Source organism: Falco rusticolus, chromosome 6 (genome assembly GCF_015220075.1).
Source record: "Falco rusticolus isolate bFalRus1 chromosome 6, bFalRus1.pri, whole genome shotgun sequence".
Classification (NCBI taxonomy): Eukaryota; Metazoa; Chordata; class Aves; order Falconiformes; family Falconidae; genus Falco; species Falco rusticolus.
This window is the reverse complement of record NC_051192.1, coordinates 49,546,215-49,573,188: the sequence shown is the minus strand read 5'-3', so window position 1 is coordinate 49,573,188 and position 26,974 is coordinate 49,546,215. Positions and strand designations below refer to the sequence as shown.

General features: G+C 38.4%; 1 protein-coding gene across 1 annotated transcript in view; it reads left to right on the top strand.

Annotated features, from left to right (window-relative positions):
• Positions 1-26,974, top strand: part of PRKN (parkin RBR E3 ubiquitin protein ligase) — a 614,220-nt gene that overhangs the window by 462,591 nt on the left and 124,655 nt on the right. The window contains exon 8 of the mRNA XM_037391827.1: positions 21,461-21,522. Coding sequence (XP_037247724.1) covers positions 21,461-21,522 — 62 coding nt within the window. The remainder of the gene's footprint in view (positions 1-21,460; positions 21,523-26,974) is intronic.

The following is a 26,974-nucleotide window of genomic DNA, read 5'->3' as shown; positions in this document are numbered from 1 at the left end:
CCATTTACATTTTTCTACAAGAACAGTGTTTTATCTTTTTACATGTTGACATGCTGTCATGGAGCACATCCAGGCCCTCATCAAACTGCAAAATTGAGGTGGCATCAAGAAGTCAGCTGAAAGAAATATCCTTTCCTGACTGGTGGTACAGAGCTATGGAATGAACATTAGAGACTCTAGAAAGGAATAAGTAGAAAAGGCGTGTTTGCTTAAGGAATAATTAGCAGTCTCTTGTTGCTAAAGCATCTTTAAATACTGCAGTTGGCAAAAAGTAAAATACTGCTTAGGCTGCTATGAATCATGCCATAAGCTGCATTAGCCTCTCTTTGGCTCTAGAAGTTAGGGATGTACCTCTTAATACCTTTTCCATGCTCTGTCTCCATTCAGATTCCTCCGGAGTTCTTAGACACTGTGTGATGCACAAATGTTAATATATGTCACTGTTGAAAAAATTGCATGTGAAATATGGAGAAATGAAAAACACTGAACACAGACCCTGCAGCTATCACCGTCAGTTGGATTTCACAGAGGATCTTGAGTGATAGGTCGGCCCAAAATTCAACTTAGGGACAAGGATTTTATCAACATTAAGCGTACCGTCAATCTGGCTGTTTAAGTTTGTTATTATTTCTTATAATTCAAGGACTTGAAGACATTTTTCTCTGGTTTTACTGAAGCAAACCTGTTCACCCTGTGTTCTCAAAGGAAACTGTAAGTTGTAGGTTTGCTTCACCCACTTCTTTAACTACCTTGTGATTAAGTTTGGGAAGTTGCGTTCATGGAACACCATTCCATGGTTAAGAAAACTAATTATCTTCCTGTCAACAGTACCTATACTTACCTCTTGATTGTGTCTCTTTATCTGATCTTTGACACTTCTCCAAAAGGACTAATGGGAATAGCCCTAGAACTGCCATCGGTTCACGTCTCCTTACAGAGCCTCTGGCCCCTTTTGATTTTCCAAGATCATTTTGCAGTATAGCTCATGTCCATACAGGTTAACATGGACAAGGATAGAGCTCACTTGTACGTGCTCTAGCAGTTTTTCCATAGCTTCATGCTTCTGAGAAGCAACACATCAGCTACGGTGTCTAGCATATTTGGCAGGGGGCTCCTTTTGTCACTGTCATGCTTGTCACCAATTGGTTAAATTTTTGTTACTAGTTTCTTCCACATATCTGTTCCTGCTAGGGAGTATAGCACTCTACATGCAAAGTAGCCAACCATATTCTTCCCTGCCGAGGGGCCATTTTCTCCTGGGAAATATGCATTCAGCTTTTCCATCTTTGGATGTCCCCCACAAACTGTACAAATGTTCCCGTCTCAGTGAAGGCTCTCTGATTACATATGTGTCTCAGCACAGCCCCCTTGTTCTTCACCATTCCTTGTATCAGTGAGATGCTGTCAGCTGGCAGCTCCCCCAGTGCAACCCATCCCTTTCCTGGCCTCGTTTGTCAGGAAAATATAGGCCACAGACCTGCAAATGTAGTCAAGTGCCTGGGTTGAGGCATCATGGTCAGTGTGCTAATGGGTCTGGCCCTGAGAGCTTGCAGGTTGAAGAAAATCTGACATGAAAAATAGCTCTGATAGTGCTGAGTGTCTTCGGTGTTCCGTATTTTCTCTGTATGCTGCAATCCCTGTCTTCTCTTCCTGTACAGCCGACTTCAAATTTCCTAGTGAAACCATCCCCATCTGCTCTTCCCTGTCCACTAGCTACAAATGATTATTTAGGCTGCCGGTTTGTCAGTCTGTCCTCCTGCCCAGCTAAGGTCTACTTCCTTCAAAGTGGAGAGGGTTCATTTCTGAGCACCGAACTCAGACTCGTAACTATCACATGAGAATATTACAGGCTGAATAAACTGCAGATTGCATCCTGCCAATGAAGCAATTTATTAGAAAAATTTACCTTGAAAATAGAGCTACTCCAGGCCCTAAATTTTGTTTTAATAATAGTTGTATTGCTAAAGCGGAAGAATAATATGAGAGTGTTACGTGAATGGCATCCTCTGGCTTTTTGTGCAGGCTTCAGGGTGGGCTTTAATAACTCCTTTCCCAGCCAGCCAGGTAAATAAGCCAGGTTAATTAAAGAAAATGATGAGGAAACAGGTTGTACCTAGCACACTGAAATGGCTAAATTCAGCTGTTCTGGTCTTTGGGGACCATAAAAAGCTTTTTTTATTATTAGTTTGGGTTTGGTGTTGGGGTTTCTTTGGTTTAAATCCTGCCTGAGCTAATTTTTATGCAGAAGGACGAAATGTCAGTGAAGAGAAGACTTCAGTCTCTTGAGTAAAATGTATGTTAATACATTCCAGAAGAGACTTTTGGGGAGCCAGATCTTGTATTTTTTTAATCTTATATAATACATGCATTACTGTGAAGTGAGCCATATTTAAATATTGTTAAGACTTGGGAGAAAAGTCAGAAAATACAAAACTACTGTTTTGTCAGGCAGCTATGACCATTCTTCTTTCTCCACAAAGTCATAAAGTGAGAATTCAGTGCCAGATGTTATAACTTTCAATTGCCATTGCCTTCAGTGGAGGTTCCCAAGGTAATTGCATGGCAGCATTGCCTTGTCATTGTCAAACATAGATTTGAGTCTGCTACAGATTGTTGGTTTATATTCTGTAAATTGAAGACACGGGATTTATGGTTTTCTGTTTGTAAAGGGTAGCTGGAGAATTATCTTTGGCAGTGTAATATTTTTCTATGTAAGATCATGAAGTTAGGCCAAACTCACAGCTTATGATGCTGAGAGATGTAATTAAAATCCCAGTTTTGCATTGGTCATTATACCCATAGCACAGAAGAATGTGCAGTTTTCTTCTGCTTCAGCCCTCTCCTTTGAGGAATGTGCCATAGATTCTGCATCACCTTTGCACATGGCATCCTTTGGTAGATTTACAAGTTACTGTATTATCTATTTAATTTGACATGTTAACTCGCTATTTAGCAGGAGGGGGTTATTAGCACAAGAGAGGCTTTCAGCTCAACTGTAATATAAATAAAAATTAATGTTATGTTACCTTTGTCCAGCTAGATGCAGCATACTTTACCTAATGAGTATTTTCAATCACAAAAGAGCTTATCCTGACATCTACCAGAGATGTAAAACAGAAACAAAAAACAAACAAACAAACCAATATCCAAAACAAAACCTCTAGACCTGTAGAGAGACCTGCAGATGAAAGATTAAGCTATAAATGGAGATTTCATTTTCCATTTATTATGGGTCAGATGCTGTCTATGTTTGAGGTCCTTGTTTCTCCTAGCACAGACAAGAAAACTGAGGGCACCAGAAAAATTGTCTCATTCTTAGGAATTTTCTGCATGAGTTCAATATAGGCTTTACACAAACTGCGAGTGCTCCAGCATGCTGTGTGCACAGGTCAGGTTGTGAGGAACCTTGTAGTGTTTTTTGAAACACCAGGGTTTCACATCTAGGGCTTAGGGAGATCATTTTTCATAGTTTTCAAATTCAAGTCTATAAGGCACATGTGCAAAAGTGCTTTCTGTTTCCTTTTCTCTTTGGTTTGACAAAAGGAAAAGAAGCTGACAATATCATATACCATAAAGCAGAATACTGTGCCTTTGCAAATACTGTGTAGATAAGGGTTAATTACCCTACACTTTTCTTACATTGCTTAATAACACGGTTTGGGGACAGTGGAGAAATTCCACTGAATATCAGTCATTGTCTAGTGTTGAATTTCCAGTCCTGTGCCATTTCATCTGTCAGAAAATAAAATGATCCTTGTAATTTTCTTGTTATTGCATGATCTTTAGAATGAAAATTAGAAGGCTACTTATTACAGAGTAAGTATAATGCTCTTTGAGAAATATTTGTCCTTTAGAAGATGAAAAGGAGGCGGCTGATGGTAGTTTTCTTTGTTCTTCCTATTTGTTTGCCATCCTGACCTTTTGTTCCTCAGTTTCAACTTCCAGATAAAAGCTTTTAGTTGTTCATTTTCATGTGTTAGTTTTGGATTATCAGATTTTTGTCCATTTTGTTTTCTTCCCTCATACCTCACACCACAGTTTAGCTCCCACATCCTTAACTCCTTAGACGATAGGTAAGTAATTCTGTAGGCTTGTACAATGACTACTTGCTGGCAGGACGTGGCAAAGCAGAGTCATCCTGTGGCAGCAATGAGGTCGGCCATGCCATGCCATGCCATGCCATGCCAGTGGGGCACACCATGCAGGGTCAGCCACAGCCCTGTGATCACCGGAGAAGTCCCAGTGCTGGGGCAAGCTGAGGTGGAGCCGGGAAGGCAAGTCAGGTTAACAGGGTACATGGCCATGGCCCAGAGTTGGCTACAACACTGCTGCAGCATTGCTCAGGTGCAAGGATGGAGTAAAAAACTGGTTCAGTTTACAGAGCTAACTGTCAGGATGATATTGCTAGTATTTTTGAGCACGCTTTCCAGTAAGGCCTCTTAAGAAGCAAGGGTGGCATCATTTGGAGTGCACAAAGGCAAAAGCCGTCATGATGGCACTGGTCTCTAATCTGCTGCCCCATTTTTTTGGCATCTTGTTTGGATGGTTCACTGAAAATATCATCTGAGCACTAAGTGGAAGTCACAAGAGCAATTAAGATCTTAAGAACTATTTGGAATGACAAAATGTTATTTCTCTGTGGTAAATAGAGAATGCGCCCTGCTCTACACATACCAAGTGCAGGTCTGGTTATTGCCTCTGAAAAAGAAAGTGGTAACTATTGTTTAAACATAGGGCAGCAAAGATGGCTGGAGGTATGGAATAGTTTGTGTGTGATGAGATGCTTATTTTTCTGTTCTGACAAAGAGACATCTGGATCAAGATGTGATGGAGTTTTCTAAAATCATGAAAGGAATGGAAAAGAGTAATAGGGATTTACCCATTCTTATTATGTGAGAACTGGAGGTAGCCGTACAACTACGAGGCAGCAGGTATAAAACGAACAGAGGAAAGTCACCCACTGCAAATTAAAATTGTGGAATTTACTGCTTAAGGATGTTGTAGAAATCAAAAGTATTCAGGGTTCCCAAAGTGACTGGATACATTATATGGATAATTCCCAAGAGTGGCAAGGGAAGAAAGTGATCTGGTTGAATGTCCCTAAACTGCAGTCTGCAGATAAGGATGGTATACAGAGGTACTTAATGCTTTTCTTGATTCTTACGCTGTTTTCATAGCATCTGTTATTGGCTTCTGCCACAGATAGGATACTGAGAGAGAGAGACATGGATTTTAGGTTCGGTACATTTGTTTATCTATAGTACTTACTGCTAGCTCCAGCTTCTCCCAGACCAAAGATATCTTTTCTTTCCCAAAATGGAGATGGGGAGGGAGGCGAAGAAGGAAGAAGAAGCAGGGCTGAATTATTTCTACCTTCTGTGCATTGTGGAGTTCAATGTTGCATCTGTGTCACAAGTGTGTGTTATGTCCGGCTGGTATTGTGGAAAGTGCAGTTCAACCCAGTCCTTTTTTGCTCTTGCTGATCTCTCAGCGATTATTTTCCCAGCTTTTTCTAGCAGACAATAATGGTAAGAGCAACAGTTCTACAATATTTTCAAGCCTATTATTTTGTGGCCAATACAGATGGATTACTGAGACCTAACTTGGAAGGTAGTTAGCTTTTCAACTATTTGGATGGAGGATTGGCTCAGCTGAGGAAAAAAATTGAGGCAATTATGTCTAACACTGGGTTTCTTCTTTATCTAATCTGCAATTTTCTGAAATACTGCTATGTCTTTTATCAAGAAATAGAGGCTAGCTGGCTTGGAAAATCTAAGATAAGGAGTCTCTGAGGTAGGAGTAATTGGTTGTGGTAGATTGGGACAAATTAGAACAGTGCTTGGCAGAATTGTTTACTGTACTGTGTACGTGCCGCTTCTTTCAGCCACTTCTATCATGTCTTCCTTTGCCTCTATTTATTTATTTATCTATTTAATATTGGAATAGTCATTGACATTAGGTTACTTTCCTGCATGAGACTCTCCTGAACAGTAAAGACACAAAGCATTCGCCTGAAACATAAAAATGTCGCATGTCCTCTTAGATTATACACAGTCTGTCTTTAAATGTTAGCATTAACCTTCAGTTCAGTTGCATCTGTAGATACAAGACTGAAAAAATGCAAACTGACACTGTGGTGTATTTTTTTATTGCAAATATTTATGTTTGTCTTCAGATCATATTTTCCAGGTACAGAAAGAAGTTAGGAAACTATTACTGGAGTTGCTGGAGATTCAGTTGATTAAGTACCTGTCACCTGAATCAGTTTTATATCACAGCTCTTCTAATTCAGTGTCCATTGCACAAAAAAATATCATTGCACCTTTCAGATATTTGCTACCTTGATTTGTTATTGTCCCAGTAAAGGAGGATATAGTCCTAATGATCTCAAGTGTGCTGTGTTCCCACAACCCACTCTCCATCAAATTGCAAAAGTAACAAAAAATAAAAATAAAACTAGATAATGTGCTCCAACTTTCAAAGGGGAACAATAAATACATAGAGAGAAAGGGGAAGAGAGAGAGAAAGATGTGCATACACATACTAAAGAATTTGTTGCAGTAAAGTTAACTTTTGCATTCAATGCCACAGACTGCTTGACAGCAGCCACACTGTTGACACTTTTATAATGACTGACACAGATGTGAGCAGAATTAAAGTGGGGAAATGGGTGAAAAACCCATGAATGTAGCACCCATTGACGCTACATTCATGCAACCGCCCAAATGGGTTGTTGCATGAGTATAGAATCAACATGTCACAGGTCAGGCAAGGCATACTTCTTTGCGTAAGTAGTAAGGCAGGGAAAAGCTCTCTAGATGGAAAGTCACAGTTACCTGTGGAAACAGAGATAGGAAAATGATCATTGACAGCTATCTGTACCCAAACGTCAAAAATCCTGCTTTGCTCTTTTTTCCTTCTTCCCTGTTTCCCTCAGTAGGAATCTATCAAACTGCAATAGGATTTTCCTGGCCAGTTTGTGTCTTGTAAATTGACAAGACAGAGGGGAATCACTTTGCCCAGAATCCCTGCTAAATTACATGAAAACAGGATTTATGCTGCATGTAAACTGTGTAAATCCAGCCAGCTTTTAAGTGGAAACCAATTTTGTAGTGTGTAAGTATCATTGATTTGTTAATCTGACATTTTTTTTTAAACAAACTGGTGTGGATTAGCCAGTTCTGATTATATATCTCCTACAAGTCATTGGAGTGCTGGACAGCTTGGTGAGTAAAGCACTAGAAATTAACCTTTGAGGCCCCTGCCTATAAATAAATTATTGATCCTTAGAAAAGGATCAGATAATCTCATTCAATGTAGTTTTTTGTAGCGTGAGTCTAAATCCTGCCATACAGAATCATTTATCATAATTGATGATCTTTTTCCTGAAGCAGACAGGAGCTAAGCCACAACAGAAAACAGCTCCTGGACGAATGGTACAGAAGAGCAGTATGAAGAATTTCCAACCAAGTTGATGCTTAAGGATGTTTTGTTTCCCCTCCAAATAATTCTAAGGACTTTTAGCTTTTATTTATGCTTTTATAGCTGTATATCCAATAATTCTCAGTCATGAAAAAATGTGTCTCTGAAATTTCATGTGTGATGCTATCCTAGAGCCAGACAAAAGTAGAAGAAATAAATTTCTGATCCATGACATAACAGACACAAGTGGAAAATACATAGCAGGCAATGTAATATTGAAAGGCAGAAGTGATACAGAGTTCAGTACTTAACATATAAATGACTGCTCAGGAGTACTCTACAGAAAAATAGTTAACATGGTGTCAAAAGGTAAGTGTACAGGTGACACGATCTAGTGCTGTTATGTTTTACAACGGCAACTGAGTGATCTACTGAAATGTAGCAAAGTCAAGTGAGCATTTTAATGACATGAGAAAAAAAGCTGAACCTTATGGTTAGTTTCAATAATTTGACTTCCCATTTTGCAACAGGAAGGAAAAACAGAGGACAGGCATTCCTGAGCTCTCTCTCTTTGTTGCTGGGCAAGTGAGAGACTGGGGGAGGGGGGAGAGGAGGGGGAGATTCCTGGGGGGACATGGGGAGACACCAGTTCTGATTTGGCTTATTGTCCTGCTTAAGTGTTCGCATCAAGGTCAGGGATGTTCTCGTCCTGATTTCTAGTGCCTGTATCAGCATTCATAGTGCCAAGCTATGTGACTGGGATCCCACTTGGTGTAAATTTTAAAAAATACTTTTTTTTTCTCCTAATTGGAAATGATTGATACAGCAATACCCATATCCAAGAGGGGTGAAAAAAACATGTCTCCTCCCCACCAGCCCTCTGCAGCTGGACTCTATACCTTGTGGGGTTTCATATATGCAGTTAGTAAGGCTGGAGATTTCCTCCTATACCTGTCTATTCTGGCTTCAGGCTCACAGCTCAGAAACACTGCACTGTTGAAAGAATACAGAAAAAAGTATAGCTGAGGGGAAAAATGTGCATTCTGTTGATATGGGAAGTAATTCAAATATGAGAAGAAATAGCATCATATAGAGTGTCTAATTTAATGGAGATATATTGGACTAGTGATAATGGAAGTATTGTGAGCTGAAGAAACATTAGACAAGACCAACTAATTACAAGGCATAGCATATCTCTCTGTAAGGTGGTAAAGATAAAAGATGTATGCTGTTGCTCTGGATTAACTCAGAAGTTATTTGTGGCCATGTAAGTAAAGACTAGAAGGAGTATCCTCTAGCGTGGTGCAGCAGCTGTTCTGTACTAAATTGCTAGCGTAATCTCATGAAATTGCTTGCACTAATTCACTTCAGTGTACGGATGAGTCTGATGGCATAATGCTGAGCTGTGGGGGTTCTCTCCTGCCCTGTACATAGTAAAGCATATCCATTTACCCCTGCGTTCCTAGTCCAGTGCAGCCACTGAGCTTGGGGTAAATTGTAACAGCCTTGGAAATTTATGAGCATGGTGCAAGCGCAGCATCCTTCTCTGACCCATTGAAAGGGACTATCCACATACCAAGAGCTGTGCTTTCTCTTTTATGCACAAGGGACAAAATTAAGTCAGTTCATATATCAGCATGATAACTAACCAGAGCAGAATATTTTTCAATATTTTGCAGAAATCTGTGGTTTTTTAAAAATAGATATTCCTCTACCAGGTAGAAATTGTTCAGTATTCCTTCATTGGTAATAGTGTGCCAGTTTTATCCCTCCTGATTAAAGTGTTTATCCCTGTTGATTAAAAAAAAACCACTAGACTGAACTTCAGCTGTACAGTAAAAATGATCAGGATTTTTTTTTTGTTATTCTCAATACTTTTTTTTAAGTGTTGCAGAAAAAAAGCCGGATGTTAAAGTGTTTTGTTTATTTCATAGGCAAATAATAAGTTGTGCGCCATAAAAACGGATAGGCCATCTTTGATGTTCATTGACAGATCCGAAGCAAAGCATTCTTTATGAGAAAACACTGCATTGCTAATAAAGTGATCCCAACAGCCAAGCTTGTGCTGCTTAATTTGTTTCCATGGAGTGATATTATAATTCCGACATGCTGAAAAATCGCCTCGCAGAGACTCATATTGCATTTGTCGCTGAGTGCTTCTTTGATACAACATTTGTTATTGTAGTGCTTGGGGTGTCTTCAGAGGAGTAATATTCTAAATGAACCTGGCTGTATTATCCCTTTAATGTAGAGTAGAATTTTGCATTAAATTTTCAGCTTATTTCAAATGTGTTTCACCAGCTATTCATCACGACTGGTCTGTTCAAGAATAGGGCCAGTATATCGATATAAAATCAAAAAAATCCTTAACACTATATCTTTGGGGAACCTCTTTGGTCATTCTGATTCTTTGCTGTTAGATGAACAGACAGTACAATCTCTTGTATTTATGCCTGCCTGTCAGGCTTTTTTATAGTAAAAACAGATCAGTGTTTGTAATGCAGGATTAGCCTGTCTCGCACAACGTTTTTAGAATTAGACCTGACTAGAGAGTGACTTAATTTCTTTTTCTTCTGTATTTAACTTTAGTTTTCAACCTACACCAGCTTTTGCACTCCCAGGAACACTCTGTCTCTTATGTTAGGGTAAATATTGAAGAACATATGCATTATTTGTCTGGATTTGCACAGACGAAAAGAGTAGTATGTGGTCTCCCCTCTGCAGGCTTCTGTGTTCTGAGCTGCCAGTAAAATGTAGAAAGATTGTACTATGATGTCCTATTAGACCTCAAGACTGGAAGGACAGTTTGTATTGAACACAGGCATTTTTCATAATTATGTTGCCTGCAGGGTTACCACCTGCCCTAATTTGATCTGATTAAGGTGAAATGCAAAACCGTCCTCATTTCACAAGTGGAACTTTGCCATGTTCCCTCACAGAGAGCAGTAAAATACACATACATGTATTGCTGTTGCAAAGGAGGAAGAAAAATAGAATTAGATAACAATTAAGATTTCAACTCCATTACGAGAGTGCAGGTCACTTTTGACAATTGCTTCATTCTTTAGTGTTCTGGAAATGGTTTTCTGTCATAAAACCCTTGAAAAAGAGAAAATCATAGCCATTCATCCAGATATGTCTGTACTATTCTATGAGACATAATATATTCCATGGCTTTTTAAAATTCTCTTTTGGTTGGATGGGCTTATTGTCCATGAACATTTATTTTTAGAGTAGCCTGGGCTTGCCTGGTAGTCAGAGTCATTTATGTAGCAGTTTAAATATTTGTCTAAGCTCTCAGTGAAAGGCTCATGTTGAAGTCTTATAAATGCTGCACAGATTAAAGGAATAGCATTTTTTATATAGTTTATACAGAATGACGTCATATCCCAGGAAAAAAAGAAATGCAAATGTAGAAAGAAAAGCATTGCTGTTTCTGGGTCACTTAATATGTTTGCTATTCTATTTTCTCCAGTAGTAATTTTGTGCATGCTTATGCATGTGTGAGCGAGAGAGTGAAACCTACATGTGTGAATCTTAGGTTTTCTGTTGGATTTTTTTTGAGCTTGGCATATTGATTTTCCTGTACTGCCGACAGAAAATAACCTTTTAAAATTGCATTTAAATATTCCTGAACACTAGTTCTGTAATTAAAGAGATGGAAAGCTGTGTTTGTTCTCTGGCACCTGGCCACATCTTCCTTGATGGTACAATGGTTTATTCTACATTATGTGGTCTGTATAATAACCTCGCTTGGTAAAATACAAATGAGATGGAAATTTATTACAAAATGAATTGCTCAAACTCCAATTGCTTGGTCACTCCCAAAATTATAGGAGGACAGTTTCCTTAATTCAACTTTTAAGGGGAAAAAGAAGAAATATTTACTCTCCAAGTCTGATTCTCAGCACTTGGGCTTTACAGTATACATCTGTTATCAAGCCATCAGCTGGAAAACGGCTATGTGAACTTCGGTTTAATTTCACCTTAGAAACCTTTTAGCGTTTTCTATATTGCACCTACTTAATTCTGGCATTCAGAAATGACAGTCTGTTAAAGACTTGCCCTTCAGTAACTGGCAAATGAAATCCTTCTATAGTTATTTTTGCCTTGTGTTGACTTTCATTCATGGATAGTTGGATTTTCCCTGAAAAGGCAATATCTTCTCTTATAAAGTCTCCACCACATGCTGAAAGGTCCTGACCTCTCACTTGCCTTCTTAAAGGTACTGATCATCATCAAAGGCCAGTGCCAGCATGAAGGTGAAAATTTGAGAGAACGGAGTTTGCTTTAGAGATTTCAACTACTTTTTGAATAAAAGATGAGAAAACCTTTCATGAATTGACCTGATTGAGCTAAAAACCTAGTGTCCTGAGAGTGAAGAGCTCCTTTCAGCCCAGATCCCTGCAAGGAGATTTTCACTACCAAGGTATATATGGCAGAAGGTGCTGAGACTTCCCAAAGAAGTGTAAAGCAGTTCTGTTGTATGTCAGCTGAAAAAAAAAAAAGAAAAAAAGAAAAAAAAAAAAAAAGAATAACCTGGTTACATTAGGAGCCAGCCTTAGACTTGCCATTTTCTGACACTTTGATGTTATGAAGAAACTGTAGGAGTAACTTCTGTTAATTAAGAAGCATTTTAAAAAAATATTTCTTTAGAATTTACTTAGTTTGGCAAAAGTCAGTACTTGCATGGAAGGAAGGGAGTCTCCTTTTTATTTCTGCTTCTGGATCTGCTGTATTTGAGCAATAAAGGTCGTAGTTCAATTTCCCATTACAGATAGACAGCACGGATTTTGTTTTGTCACAAGAGTTTAGTATTCACTGACTTTACTGAGAATTGCATGGATGAATTTATGCCTATAATTTAAACCAGAATATCGAGCAGATGGTACAGACTATTAGTCAAATATGTTTGCACTATTGCATGGTTGCCCTGAAGTCTTAGTCTCTTGGGCAATACAGAATTTTTTTATAGAAAATTATCCCCCTCTGACAGACTCAACAACTTATCACATAGCAGTGCAGAATATAGAGAAACCTGCCAAAAATAACAAGCAGTAGCATGCTGGCATTGAGAAGCTTTGTACAATTCAGAGTTTGAGTGCTGACGTGACTAAGCAGTACTTGTTCAAGTCTGCTTTAAATATTGTTTTAAATATGCAAAAAGCAAGCAAGGAAGCAGGTTCTAAACTGAAATGGCAGGTCAATATTCCTGCTGATACTTTCTGTTGTACATATTAAAAGACAGACCCTAGTAGAGAATGCCTAACTTGTTTCATTGCTTCTAGTCATTTGGCTTTAAAGCATCATTAAAAAAAACAGTGAGAAGCAGCACAGTGAAGGCCAAAGTTGTATGCAATGTGAGAAAGCCAGGCCATCAGAATTTTCTCTAATCTGAGATGCTCTGTTTGCTGCCAGTAGTCAAGCTTTGTGATCCTTTCCCAACTCTATTGCAGTCCCTTTGCAGAATTGTTGCATAAGTACTTCATGAGAGCAAAAATACCTTTGGTGTCTTTGGATGATTTTGAAATTAAGTACATCCGGACAAAATTTAACCTATTCAGTTGGGCAACTGACATCTCTGATAACTGGTCAGAACAGAAGTATTGTATCCTGACAATCAAGCTTTCACAAAACCTTGAATATTAGCTTCATCAGCCTTTTTGGTAGCAAAAATCTGTTTAGGTCTTTTTACTGACTTCAGCTGTCAGACGTCAATCAAGAAAAAAGAAAATTAACTTAACACTTTGACAGGGGTATTAATAAGGGGAAAACATAATTTCAATTCTGAAATTTTTCTCTAAAAAGCAAATAGATTTCTTATTACAGATTAGGGTTTGAAAGAGTGGCACTTAAATATATCTTTTACTGGCATGCAGTCTTTTCTAAGAAAGTATTACATTTTGTCTACAAAGCCCATTTTTTTTGCTAGTATGAATATGTGTAAGCACCATGGATGTAATTGTTGCTGTATTAGTTTCCTTGAGCTGAAGAACAGCCCCACCATTTCCAGATTTACAGAGACTTTTGAAGACTTACAGGAAAGACCTTCACAATGTTGACCTCTGGGCACGTAAACCACATGCAGGCATTCCTTGTCGTGCTATCAGGTTTAGCATTGCCCAGCACAGAGCTGAGTTTTACAGTCTAAATATGTGCCTGCTGACTTTGAAAGGAGAGAATTCAATAGTTCTTGCTTTTGAAAATCTCCTTTTATATTTTCTTTCCAAAGGAATCTATATTATTGAAACACTAATCTTTTTTTGGGCATATATTTGTTTTACCTTGCTATCTATTTATCTAGATTACTGTATGGAAAAAATTAATCTGCAAACTGATGTTACCAGAATGGCATGACTACAAGTAAAGAACCCCGTGTAATGTTTTACTTTACTTTTTTAGTTATTACTGGATATGTTATTTCGTACACCAGTTGCAAGGTGGCCAGTACAAGATACTTGGCTGCTAAGGTTGTCTCCCAGTTAGTAAATATACTGATGACAGAAAATATACAAAATATACAAACAACATTCTAGTGCAGGAGTCCTCAAACTTTTTAAACAGGGGGCCGGTGCGTGGATGATGTGGCAGGAGGTCATCTGCGGCTGCTTGGTTTCCCCCCCCAACCCCCGGGGGGTGGGGTGGGTTGGTGGTGTCTGTAAATACCAGGGGCCGGATTGAGGACCCTGGGGGGCCTTATCAGGCCTGCGGGCCGTAGTTTGAGGACCCCTGTTCTAGTGTGTCCAACAACTGCTTGTAGCATTTTTAAATAGATCTATAGCTAAGATGTATTATACTTGCTGAAAAGACTTCTGATACCTATAAGTAAGGCAAGGGAAGAAGCACTGTGCATCCGTTGAACAAAAAATCTGGTTTTGTTGCTTGGGGGAAAATGTTCCATGACTGAACCTACCTCAATCACAATAGATCATCAAAATAGGTATTGGAAGCAGAAGTATGGGTCAGAGAATTTCATTTGCCAATGCGACTCAAATGCATGATCAACATTGAGAATTCAGAAGGTAAATAAATAAGGCCTTTTGTTAATAATAAATCAATAGGTAAACCTAGTTGTTACAAGCTGATTTCATAAGAGGATTTTCTGTTGTGTGATTTTTTGTTTGTTTGTGGTTAGCAATAATTGATCTTCTAAATATAGTTGTGTGCCCACATGAATCCTCTGCATTTTAAGACCTGCAGATATAATAAGGCTTTGGACTTGAGATAACGAATGATTCACAGAACAGTTGTATCACCTTTCTTTCTTTAAAAATTAAATCTTTCTTATACAAAGGAAGATACCTATAAGCACAGTGTACATCTACAAATTAATGAAGCTTTAAGTTTGGTTACATTTAGAAAATTATCTAGGTAACAACAGAGAAAAAATCCTCAATAATTTACTATTTACAAAAGTATTGCTCATGAAAGTTGTAAAAAATATTATGCAAATGATTGTAATAATACCCTTCTGTGGGATCTGTGAGAAAACATTTCTACATCTTTCACAATGCACAAACACAAGCAGTATTCCAAGGATAGTCTTATGTGCTTATATTCTGTAAATTATTTACTTTATATTCTTCATATCTTTTTCTCTTTTCAATGAAATACTTATGCATTCCACTCTCCTTCGTTTTGTCTTTGTTCATGTTCACGTAACTTCAAAACCGAGAAGAGGTCACCTGAAACATCAAAACATTTAATTAACACAAGCACAGTGAAGTCACTTCATACTTTGAAATCATTGTCAGTTCCCATAAGAGTGACCCCACTGTCACCAGCACAGGATTGCTTTTCACTGGAAGAGACACAGACAGCAGAAGGGTGTATTTTTTGCGCCAATATTCCAATTAGTTGAACAGGTTGGAAGAGACTGGGAAAATGACATAACAAATGAATCCACACTGATTATGGGATTTCAAAACTGTTTTGTGTGAGAGTGTAGCCCAGCTCCCTCTTCTCAGTACCTCGTTACCATTCCCGTTGTTATCACACAGAGTGCAGGGCTGTGCTCTTCCTGCCATTCTTGCTTGCTGAGCAGAGTTGGCTGTGCTGTGCTGTGCTGGGTACTTGTACCATGTGTATGGGGTCCCAGCTGCTGTGTCCCACTGTAACTAGAGGCTGGCTGTGCTCCGAATGGATACTTGCTGCAACAAGAACCTCTGAGCTGCCAGCTTCCCTTGCCACCATTCCTTGCTGTGCACACACAGCAAGCCAGTGTACACTTGCATATATATATATATAAAATATATATAATCGTTGCTATATTGCAAGTGCTGCCATTAGAGTGCTAGAGTGCTGCATTTCCAAACTTGTAGAATTGGTTTTTTGAATATGGAACATTTTTCGTATCTGTACTCAAGTCAAATAAAATTCTACATGGATCAGTCAGGAAAAAAAAAATAAAAAAGACACGTCCATTAATTTTCTAAGCACGAATTGGTTATTCTCATGTATTTGCAATATTTTCCAGTTGCAAGCTTGGTTTAACAATTAGCACTGTCTAAAGATATGCTTTGAAGGGCATGGATAGATATTCTTACATGGTTGTGTTCAGAGCTCACAAAAGGGTATGTACTCTTCAGAATTAACAGGTGTTGATGCAGACATCAACTTTAAGTGAGAGAAATGGAAGTTACGCTGTGTTCACCATGTAAATGCACAGTTTGCGTGGAGACAAATGTGATGGGAAAATTTACATGCTCAAAGTTAAGCATGTGCAGAAGTGATTGGGATTGCAGGGTGTTGGGTGAAAATAAGCTCATGTAACCTTAAAAGTCTAGAAGTTACTTCTGTAAATCTTACCTAGTCACCTTAGACTTCTCAGTTGATGGATATAAGTGGATACCATTTGGGGTCCGGCCTCGGATGGAGGGAATTACCCTGTGAAGGTGGGTTTTTCGTCCTGTTGACTAAACAGGAAGCGTGCAATGAATATATTAGACCCATATACCCAATATTTTGATGCTTAAATTCAGTAAATTGAATCTCATCCAAGCATACCATTTGGGAAAAGATGGCATTTAAAAGGCAAAACAGGGAATAATGCTACAAATCTGTGGTGGAAGACATAGCACAAAATCCTACAGCAGAGATAAATGCACTTGTACCTGCACGTTGTGTGATTTTCTGTGATTCTCTGAGGCTGATATTCAGCCAGGCCCGTCCCACCCCAGCCAGGAGCAGGGAGCTGGGGCCACGGAACAGCCCCAGCCCTGGGTACTGGGGGGCAGCCCCAGCCCTGGGCCATGGGCACCTCCCTGGGGATGGGGACAGGCCAAGGCTTGGCTGGGCCGTGGGCCCGTGGGTGGGCCTGGCTGTGGGGAGCAGGAGACTGGCCCTGCTGCGGAGTCACTGGGGCAGGGCCTGACGGCCCTGGGGGGCTGATGTGGGGCCCTGGGCTGTGGGGGACCCCCAGGAGGCTGGGCAGGGACAGTTGGGGCTGGTGGTGCCATCAGGGCCCTGACACTTGCGTTGGTTCTCAGTTGGCTGTATTTGTAACAGCAGCCATTTTCTGCTTTTATTTTGCCAGTTTATGCAATATTAAAGGGTTGATTTAATTTTTCCTTTGTCTTCTCATCAGAGAACATAAGTCATACAAAGTGATAATTTTAAGCAGAAACAAAACCAGAAGCCAATTCTGTCTGAGAAAAAAAAAAGTGAAGACTTGGGTAATTAAATTGGTAGTAATTAGAATCATAGTTTAATTACAAGTGTAGCTCACAATGTGTGTTCAGACCACTTGAAATGAGGAGATTTATGATGTTAGGAGACATTAAACTGTCCTTCCTAAGTTTTGTTTCTTTATTCTTCTCTTGGAGATACATATACGATCAGATTAAAAATATCTGTATATCTTTATGAAGAGAATATCACAATGTAAATTGTAAATTTACAGTTGCAAGTTTCTGTGTCTTTGAATTTACTTTCCTTCATAAGTGCAGCACTCAGAGTTCAACAATAAAGCAATATGAGAATCAAGCAACAACAGAATTATTCAAACAAGTAATCTGAGGTAGGATGGAACATTAATAAACAGATAATATGCTTATATTTAATGTAGTAATAAATGCTTAAATAGAAGAGAAGAAATTGCTTGTGTTGAGTTTATAAAGCTGCTGGTGCTTTGAATGGCGTATCATCCCTTTATAACTTAGTTTCCTACTGAGACTCAAGCTCCATCACATTGGTTTCATGGGTCTCATTGCTTTGAGGTCAATGGAGCTGTCAGAGGAAAAAGCGGTATACAAACACTAAAGATTTGCATCAATTTTATATTTCTTAAATCTCACTTTGCCTTCACAGTTAGCAAAAACCTGTACAGTCATTGTAGCCAAGAACATACGAAACACATAAGTTTGCATGTGTGTTGAAAGGGGGAACTAATAAACAATTTAGCTGCCATCTTATCAGTCTGCAGATGTCCTCAATCCTGACTTTTGGCTTCTGATTAAAGGCAATTGTCCTTGCTTTTGCATAATTTCCTTTTAATGTTCTTATGTGTAATTGTTATTGATTATTTTTTAAATATTTCTATGGTTTGGTTTATGTCTATGGAAATTTCATGTTTGCCTGTACTTTTTCAAGTAATAATTGGGAAGAGGGAAATGAAAAGTTTCAGTAATTGTTGAGAGCATTGATTATAAAGGTTTCTGTACTACAGAGGGCATAAAAACTAATCCTCAAAGCATTCTACACAAAACAGCAGAAATCTGTAAATTGCAGATTATTTATTTCACATGGCATGCGCAAGTCGCACATCATAGACTTAGAAAATGCATTTTTCTTTTAACCTTTGGTGTGCACAGTTTGCCAGTGAACCCACTGCGTGCTGTGCTTAACTTGTAATAATTTTCAAGTCATCATGTGTGTTTCCGTGTACATAAATATGTTGATGGATATATAGGTGGGTTTGTGGGTGAGATGAAAAATATTTCTTAATTCTTTTCAGTAGAATAGGTAATTTTTAACCTATTTTCCTTTTATTTGTGGAATGATTATTTGTCTGTACCCTTTGTCTCTAGTCATTGTGCAGGAACTTAACATTATCCAAGACTTTTTCACAGCTCCTAGATATATGGTAAAAAAGGATCACCAGAACAAGCATTGAAGCATGTTTTACAAAGTTCTGCTTACTAAACAGAAGAAATTAAAGTAGACATAGGAAATATCAGAAACACATCCAGAAATATCCCAAAAGAGGGATGATCTCTTTTTGTTTTCCATATTTCTTCTTTATTTTTATTTTTTTCTCAAATTGTTGTTTGACAACAACAATTTCCATTGTTTCTTTGATTTATTGCTTCTGCAATGTGAAGATCTGAGAAGACTTCTTACAGATAGCAGACTGCTAATGTGTGTTGGTATGATGCAATACTGCACACACTTGACATTTCTGAACTCATTGTTGCTGGAAAGCATCACGCCAACAGTGACATGCTTTTTAAGCTCTCTTATCTTCTTTGCCAGTAACTTGTATAGTTAGCTTTCAATATCCAGTGAAAGTCTGGACTATGAAAAATTGAAAACTGCATTGGGCAAGTCTCTAAAAAATAGACTATACAAAATACTGTATTGGGGAAAGGTTGCAGCAGTCGACAACTAGTAACACTTAAACATACAGATATTTATAAATACATCTATATATCTTCATACTTGTACACATTTTTTGCAAACAAAGGTCCTTGGTTCCAAAATGTTTATAGTCTCTAACATGGGAGAAAGGGAGAATGCATGTAAGCAGTTCACATAAAAGAGATCATATAAATTATGCATGAGGGCAGAATGGGATGGATTTCTGGGAGAAATAGGCATTCAGGAAATATGATTTCAAGGAGAATGGAAAGAGAAAAAGTTCTTGCTAGGCAAGAAAAAGAGAAACTTTCCCATCTTAAAGGATCTAGTGAATAATAAATTGGAAAGGATAAGAGGGAAGAAAGAAATGATTGGTTGAAGAAGAAGCTGTAAAGACAGCAAAAAGCAGAGACAAGCAGAAAGCAGTTTAGTTGTGTTACAAAGCTAACATCTGTCAAAGATTAACATGCAGTATTACGTGAAATTGTAATTATCCTCTGCACGTAGAAATTCCTATAGCAGTGTACAATCAATGCAGATATATTCAGGGGAAATTACATGTGGGGGAAAAGTTAATAATTGCATAAGGACTGAAGAGTAAGAGAGAACTGTGTTTTATGCAGTGAGTTCTGATCTGAAACACAGAGAAGTCAATAGCTCTGGACTACACGTAGGACTCAGGTTGAGAAGTTAGTGGAACAGTTAGAGCTGATATGTTCAGGGCTTGGATGAGCTGGAAGATGGAGATGTAAATCCCAGTGAAAATGGACAGAAAAGTTCTGCATAGAAGTGATTGTGTAGTGGAAATAGTAAGGACAACTTTAAGTGCATTGAGAACAAGAAACAGAACAAACAGTGAGAGTCGTAAGCATGGGGTAAATGAGGAGAGAAAATTAAAGGTGATTTAGGGGTTGTGGTCCTAGAAGTTGAGAAGAGTAAAAATCCATTAAGAAAGAATCACTTAGAGCTAAAACTCACACGATCCAATATGTGAATATCCTTGTGTGTGAGAGGAAGGAAGAGACAGGTGAAAAGGAAGCCTATAAGAGTATCATAGGTTTTATTAAATGGGAAGAAATAATAATATTTAATAAGAGACAAGCCATTAATAGATAATTCTTAACATATGCTTTATCCTGGGTGACCTTAAACCTTGGCTACTTTTAAAAGGATTTGCTGATGGAGTTGTGTTGATGGTGCATTCTCCACCTCCTTGGAATGGAAATGATAAAGCATTTACCAGCAAGAAGGTCATTTGAATATCATTTAAATTAGTTCCCTAATTAGAAAAAGTTATATCAGTAGAAGACTTGTACTAGTATATTTGTATATAGTAGGGGTTTTGCCTTTTTTAGTTATGTTGCTTGCAAGTATAAAAGCTTTTCCTTCTGTATCCCTAAAATGGCTATGCCAACAAGTTGTGAGTGCCTCATTGGCTTTGAGTGAAACCACAGTACTGGTGGAGATTTCCTGACAACTGTCTCTAAATTCATTTGCATCCTTTTAATGGCAGTCATCAAGAATGAGAGGTAACTATTTGTAGTTGCATCAGCAGAAAAGCAGGTTGATAAAAATCGTAGTTCCTCCCATGTTCTGGGGAGAACTATGCTCTTAATTCCTTTTAAGGAATTTTCTCTGTTCACAAGCAGATGCTTCAATTTATGGTAAGAAGAATAAAGCCCAGATTGCTTTCACAGTCTGCACTTTTATCGCTTGCCAGAAATGAGTCTAGTAGTGTACAAAAAGTGAGTAGCAGCCTTGGATTTAATCACAGTCTGAACAGGTCAGTAAAGTGCATGGCACTGAGCAAGACATATTTTTTCTTACTGGCTGGTACAGATGTGAAAGTCTGTAGTGACTGAATGTTAATCTCATTGCAAAGTTCTGGCAAATCGCTCCCCTGCCTGCATAGTTGGTTTGTGTATTACATCTGTGGGTGACAACTACATATTTGTGAAATGGGTTGTATTTGTGACAGCCAAAATTAAAGTGATCTGTGGGGCCTATGAAATCCTTCAGGGAATCAGGGAAAGCCTGTATTATGCTTAGAAATGAGTCCAAAGCTGGTGTGTGAATGAGAATTCAGCCTTGGGCAGCTCCGAGGTTTTGATGTGAGATCCTCTTTTAACAGGCTTTTTGGCTTACACTAAGGGGCTGGTGGTATCTGGCAGACAGTGCTGCCCTTTTCATCTTGCTTTTGTTTGTAGTCCTTTGGGGAAAGGGATAAAATATTCAGAATATAACCTTTCTAAGTGTTCTTGGTAGCATGCTTGGAAATGTGGAAGGGTTATTTGATAGACGGGTTTCAGCATTCTGGTGCCTGCAGAACCATGGCTAATCTTTCTAATCTTCTTTATCTAAGGTAATCTGTATATTCTATCCTCTCTGCATCTATGAATATTATGCTGAAACTGCACTGACAGGAACCTCTAAAATGCCTGGTTTTGTTTCTTTCCAACAGCTGGCTGCCCGGACTCCTTGATTAAAGAGCTTCATCACTTTAGGATTCTGGGAGAAGAACAGGTGAGTTGGCATCTCAAAGGCAGCATCTTAATGTCATGAAAGATAGACGCTAATGAGACAGTTTCATCTCTCTCCAGGGAGGCAGAGTGTATCTCATGAACCCCAATGACCTGAAATGTGGGGGGAAAAACTCACAGGAGTTATATGTGAGATATGTTTTTTTCATTCTATCTATCAGCCTTGACACGTTATTAATTGGTACATCTGCTGTCTGCCACAACTTGTCGGCTTTCAACTACAGCAGTAAACAGGCTTTCTAAAACAACAGATAGACAAACAATCTAACTAAAGGATTGATACGTACAGCTACTCATGATATTATAAATCTCTTTTTGTGGCCTTTTTTCTCTTTTTAAAGTGTGTTTCTCATTCATAATCATAGCTGTGCTTTGCACTCAGAAAACTATTTCTGTAGAGGGATTTTAGAAAGCGTAAGTGAAATATGCTTTGCAACCCTCACAAGATGGTCATAGTTATTATTTTGTCAATAATGAAATTAACGTACAAAGATATTGAGAAAGGGTCTTAAATTCTGAGAGGCAAGTTGAATTTTCAAACACTTACTGCTACTGAAATTCATGTTGTCTTTGTCTCTCAAGTATCTCTCCTAACGTACTGGTTATAAAACCTAACTGCCTGACATGGAGTTGCACATACTAGAGACCAGGGCCCTGGAAGCTCAGCATTAGTGTGTTGTACATGAGATTATCTGCATCTTTTAAGGAACCTGGTACCAAGGGACTTGCTCAAGGTTATATGAGGGCTGTGACAAAAGTAGGAGCAGTTCCTGAATGTTAATTCAAAGTCTGGTTTCTTGGGTTTTGGATCAGATTATATGGTCAAGAACACCCTGTTACTTCTTTCCCTGTCACTCTCCCTTTTCTTATTACAGATAGGGCTGCTGGTACATTTTCTAGACTCCCAGTTTTCCTCCACCAGCCCCCACCTTCAGCTGTTATAGAAAGTCAAAAGCCAAATTCCTCAGGGACACAGCTTTTCCTCAGCAAGAAGGCAGCACAAAGGGGACTATGGAAGGGTTTGTCTGACAGGAATGGAAAAAAGGACAGAAAACAGACTAGGCCAAAGGAGATACTTGAAGTAGAAATGTGGTGAGATTGAGGATTTAGGAAGTGGAAATGAAATTATGACCAGGATTGACGGGGCCAAGAGACTGGTTAGAGCCAGATGACAAATGGAGGGCAGAGTGAGATGAAGCCTGGGGACACTGGAGAGATGGGGCTGGCTGGTGAACCAGAGTAGCAGTAGAAACCAGAAAGGTAGGGATAAGTGTCTGTCAAGGAACTGGGACCAAGAACTGTCAGGGCATGATCAAATATGGGAACTTGCTAACAAGTCTGGTAAAGGAAGATCTCTACTTAATGAGCTGCACAAGGAGGTAAAGCTAAGCAGGGCAGGAGGAGTGGGGAAAAAGGAGAGATCTGAAGGAAAAGTAAGGAACGGCTAAACCAAGAGACTGTATCTGGGAAAGGGCTGAACCAGACAGATGTTGACAGCTCCACTGGCAGAGCTCTTAGGATGGAGTTGCAGACCTCAGCCTTGCCAATGACCACTAATAGACCAATATAATTTAATTCATGGATTTTCTGGTTTTTTCTTTTTGCTTTTTAGAAAAGGTTGTGGTAGACATAAAAACAAAGGCTAAAAGAGTTAAGACCACAAATGAAGATTTCAGACATTAGGAAATGTCAGTTTTAAGATTTTTTATGTAATCTTTCTTTGTTCCACTCACCTACCCTTACACCTTTGCACTAAGAGCATATTAAATTATATGATCACACAAACTTCAGAACTGGGATGATGTAAACCATGAGGAACTACAAAAGAAAAGATAATTAATTTCCATCCAATGACAAGAAAAGTCTTGAGAGTAGAGGATTTTGATGAGGAAAGCCTCGCTAATCAAATGAATACAGTATTTTTGCCACTTGGAATATCTTTTGTATTTTTTCTGACTTTCAAAATGACATTACTCCTTTTTGTATTGAATACACCTAACAAATGAGAATTTTTTGTCATCATGCATTAGGAGCACAAAACTATGCAGATGGAAAGTTGTTTTGCAGAATGGGTCTGACCTATAAACATTTGCCTTTCTCTGAAACTGACTACACTAACAAATTATTTGTACACAGCAGTTTTCATTACAGCCTTGAATGATGTCTTTGCAGGTAGTGAACACTGCCATGAGGCTTGAATTATTCCATAAGACCATGCATGTATAAAGAATATTGCAATTATAGTTTATCCCTCCAAAAGCATTTTTATCATGAGTCTACTGGTGAATCACAGTAGCTCTTGGCTGAAGTTAGCACACACTTTGACAGGGAGAATTTGGTGCAAAACCAAGGTAAAAAAAATAAATCTAAATTATAAAAGAAATTAATTTTGGAGAAAGTCCTTATTCACATGGCTATTTAATTATTTCTTATATTTATTTAGTGATATATTTGCTTTTAAAAAAGATCGGAAGTGTGTCTTTTTCTGCTGTCAGGCATACTAGAAAGAAAAAAATCATAATTAATTATAACGCTGTTTTATTCAGACTGCTTACAATTTCCATATTATCAACAAACATATATTTTCTTCCACTCCAAGCAACAGTCAAAGTATAATAGGGGCCCATTACTACTTCATGTCCAATCTTGATTTATTTTTAAAATGCTTATATATTTAAAGCCAGATTATACAAGCAGAATGGACTATTGTGATAATCTCTTCTTTATAATCTCCTTTAGAAATACACATTACATGACTGCCTTGGATTAATTCTTGTTTAAACCGGACTATATTGCCTAGGAAAGCATCCATTCTTTGTTTACAAATCACTTGCAGACATTAGATCTTATTATACCTCTCAGTAGTAAGAGACACAAAATTCCTGGCCTTTTTTTCTTTCCACCACTCCACCAGATAGATAGTAGTCTGGCATAGGCAGTAGTGCACCAGTATGACCCCTATATTGCCTGTCTCCCCTTTCACAGTGTCCAGATCCTTTATATTTCTAATTCCCTTTGTCCTGTCACAAGGCAGTAGATGATCATCATAACAAAAAATGTCTTCGACCTCTGAATGCAACTCAGAAAAAAACACCATAACCCTGAAACAAGAGTAAAAAATTGCTTATACAGCAAAAGAGAGTCAGACTGTCTGCTGTATGTTTCAGACAGAAAAGAACCTTTCAATTTGAAGTGGACATTCCCACTGAATCTTGTGGATTCCAGTTAAACCAGTGGCTGCCCCATAGGAATATAATTTCCCTTGTAGAGATTTCAATTTATTCATCTATGAGGTGCCTTAGTGCTTTTGGACATGGATGGACACAGCTCAGATTCAGCTCACAATCCATCACATTTCTTCCCAGACAGAAATCCCATTCTGCAATTGTGGGTAATAGTTTGTTCTTAGAAAAATGATCTTACATGTGACTGTACTGAAAATTGTCTGCTTAAACCCAGTTTACCAACAGTTAAAGATACTCCTGTAGCATGAACTTAACCATCCCTGTTAGATGTTCATTACTTCCTCCTTCCAAATGGTTACAAGCTTTATCATGGATGTTTTATTTTCTTGGTTTTCTTCAAAGTCATTGGTAAAAGTTTTAGGTGGTGTTAAGGCCAAGAATCAATACTTTTAGGACCTTTTTGGAAACACACCTGCATAATAACGATCACCCATTCACAGTTATATTTTAGACATGCCAGATAGCTAAGTTTTCATCCTCTTAATATATGGCATTTTTTTATTTTGTAGATTTATTTGTATTAGATGTTTTTTATTTAGCTTTTATATAGTTTTATTTATTTATTTATGTGTATTTGAATTTTTATTACAGATCTAATTTGTATTAGATTTTGTATCACTGTAAATACTTAATCAAAGTGCCAGGCAACAGCAAGACAAATGCCTTAGACAAGTCTGCTTCATCAACTCTCTTCACCTTTATCAACCAAATTTCAGTCAAAATCAAGCAACTGTTCCTAACACAAAGCCCTGGTCTCTACCTTATATTCATCAATTATTTATTTCCTGTAAATTCTGACCATATATCATTTTTGTTGATGTCATTAAGGGGGGAAATTTTTTGAGTGGCTTGCACTCAAAAGCATGTGTCTGCCTGTCTACCTGTCTATCGAAATAAAAAGTTTTTTTGTCTAGATGTAAACACTGAAGGAAAACTAATGCTGAGAAAAAACGTCTTTGTGTTCAACTTGAAGCATGAAGCATTGCTCATTAATATTTCCTAAAGGGATTTCTGTAATAATAAAACAGTTGTCCAAATAGTCAAACTTCTCAGTAGTTTCCTGGACATGTAAAACTCCCACATTCTGTTCCCTCAGGAATGTACATTATGGGAAATTCATTCTAGTTGGAAAGTCTATATTTTAATGTTTAGTTGGTAGCAACAAGATAGTTTTTAAAGAGGGGTGGTTTTTTTAGACTTTACAGAAAGAGGTAATCATAGTCTGTGTGATGAAATAGAAGAGTACAAGCTTTCCCAATATGCATTGTTGATACCTGAATTACCGCAGCTTCCAGAGCAACTGGCTTAATACACAACACAAATACATTTATCAACTGCATTTATCAACTGATTGCTACCCCACTTGATACTTGACCCTTTGAGAAGGTGCCAGAGAGTCTGACCTTTACAGCTTTGACTGGTTTGTTTTGGACCTCTTCCTCACAGACTCTCCCAGTGCACAAAGGTCTGTACAAGGCAAAGAGAGTGTCCTGGACATGCAGCCCCAGGAAGGGTAAAACCTGGAGCTTTCTAACAGTCCTTAGCTCTTTCGAGCTTTTTCTTGCAATTTGATCACATTATTCATAATCCATCATTTTCCCCTGGCATAATGGACACAGTCCAACCTGCTGGCTAACTGCTTCACTTCATGGGTAACAACAATACACTCAGGATTGGGATGGAAGATATATTAAGTGGGGAGATATGGAAAAATAGCACAATATAAGAAAGTCTCCTGCTGTAACCATTTGCCCTGTCAGGCTGGCTGTCTCTGCAAGTAAATGCAAAGGGTGATACAAGTGGTCATAGTACAAGCTGCTTACAAAAATGTAGTAAATATGGGCTCTGTCCAAATACGGTGCAAGGCAAGTAATTCAAGCCAGTGGCAGAGACAGCAGAGAGAGCACTGTAATTCAGACCTAAACACTACAATATACCAACATAGCAAGATGACTTGCAGTGAACTGTTATGGAGTCTCCCTAATGACTCTGAGAAACTTCCCTCTTCTCCCCAAAATGAATTTTAAAAATCCTGTTTAATTGTTTAAATGGAATATTGCGATTCGTGAATAAAATAGCAGCTACATCTGAAGGCTGGAAGGGAAAAGAAGTAACGCAAGAGCAAGCAATCTGCCGCTATACCTGAGTGCCCCCAACAGGTCACAGCCCAGATGAAGCAGATGACATGCT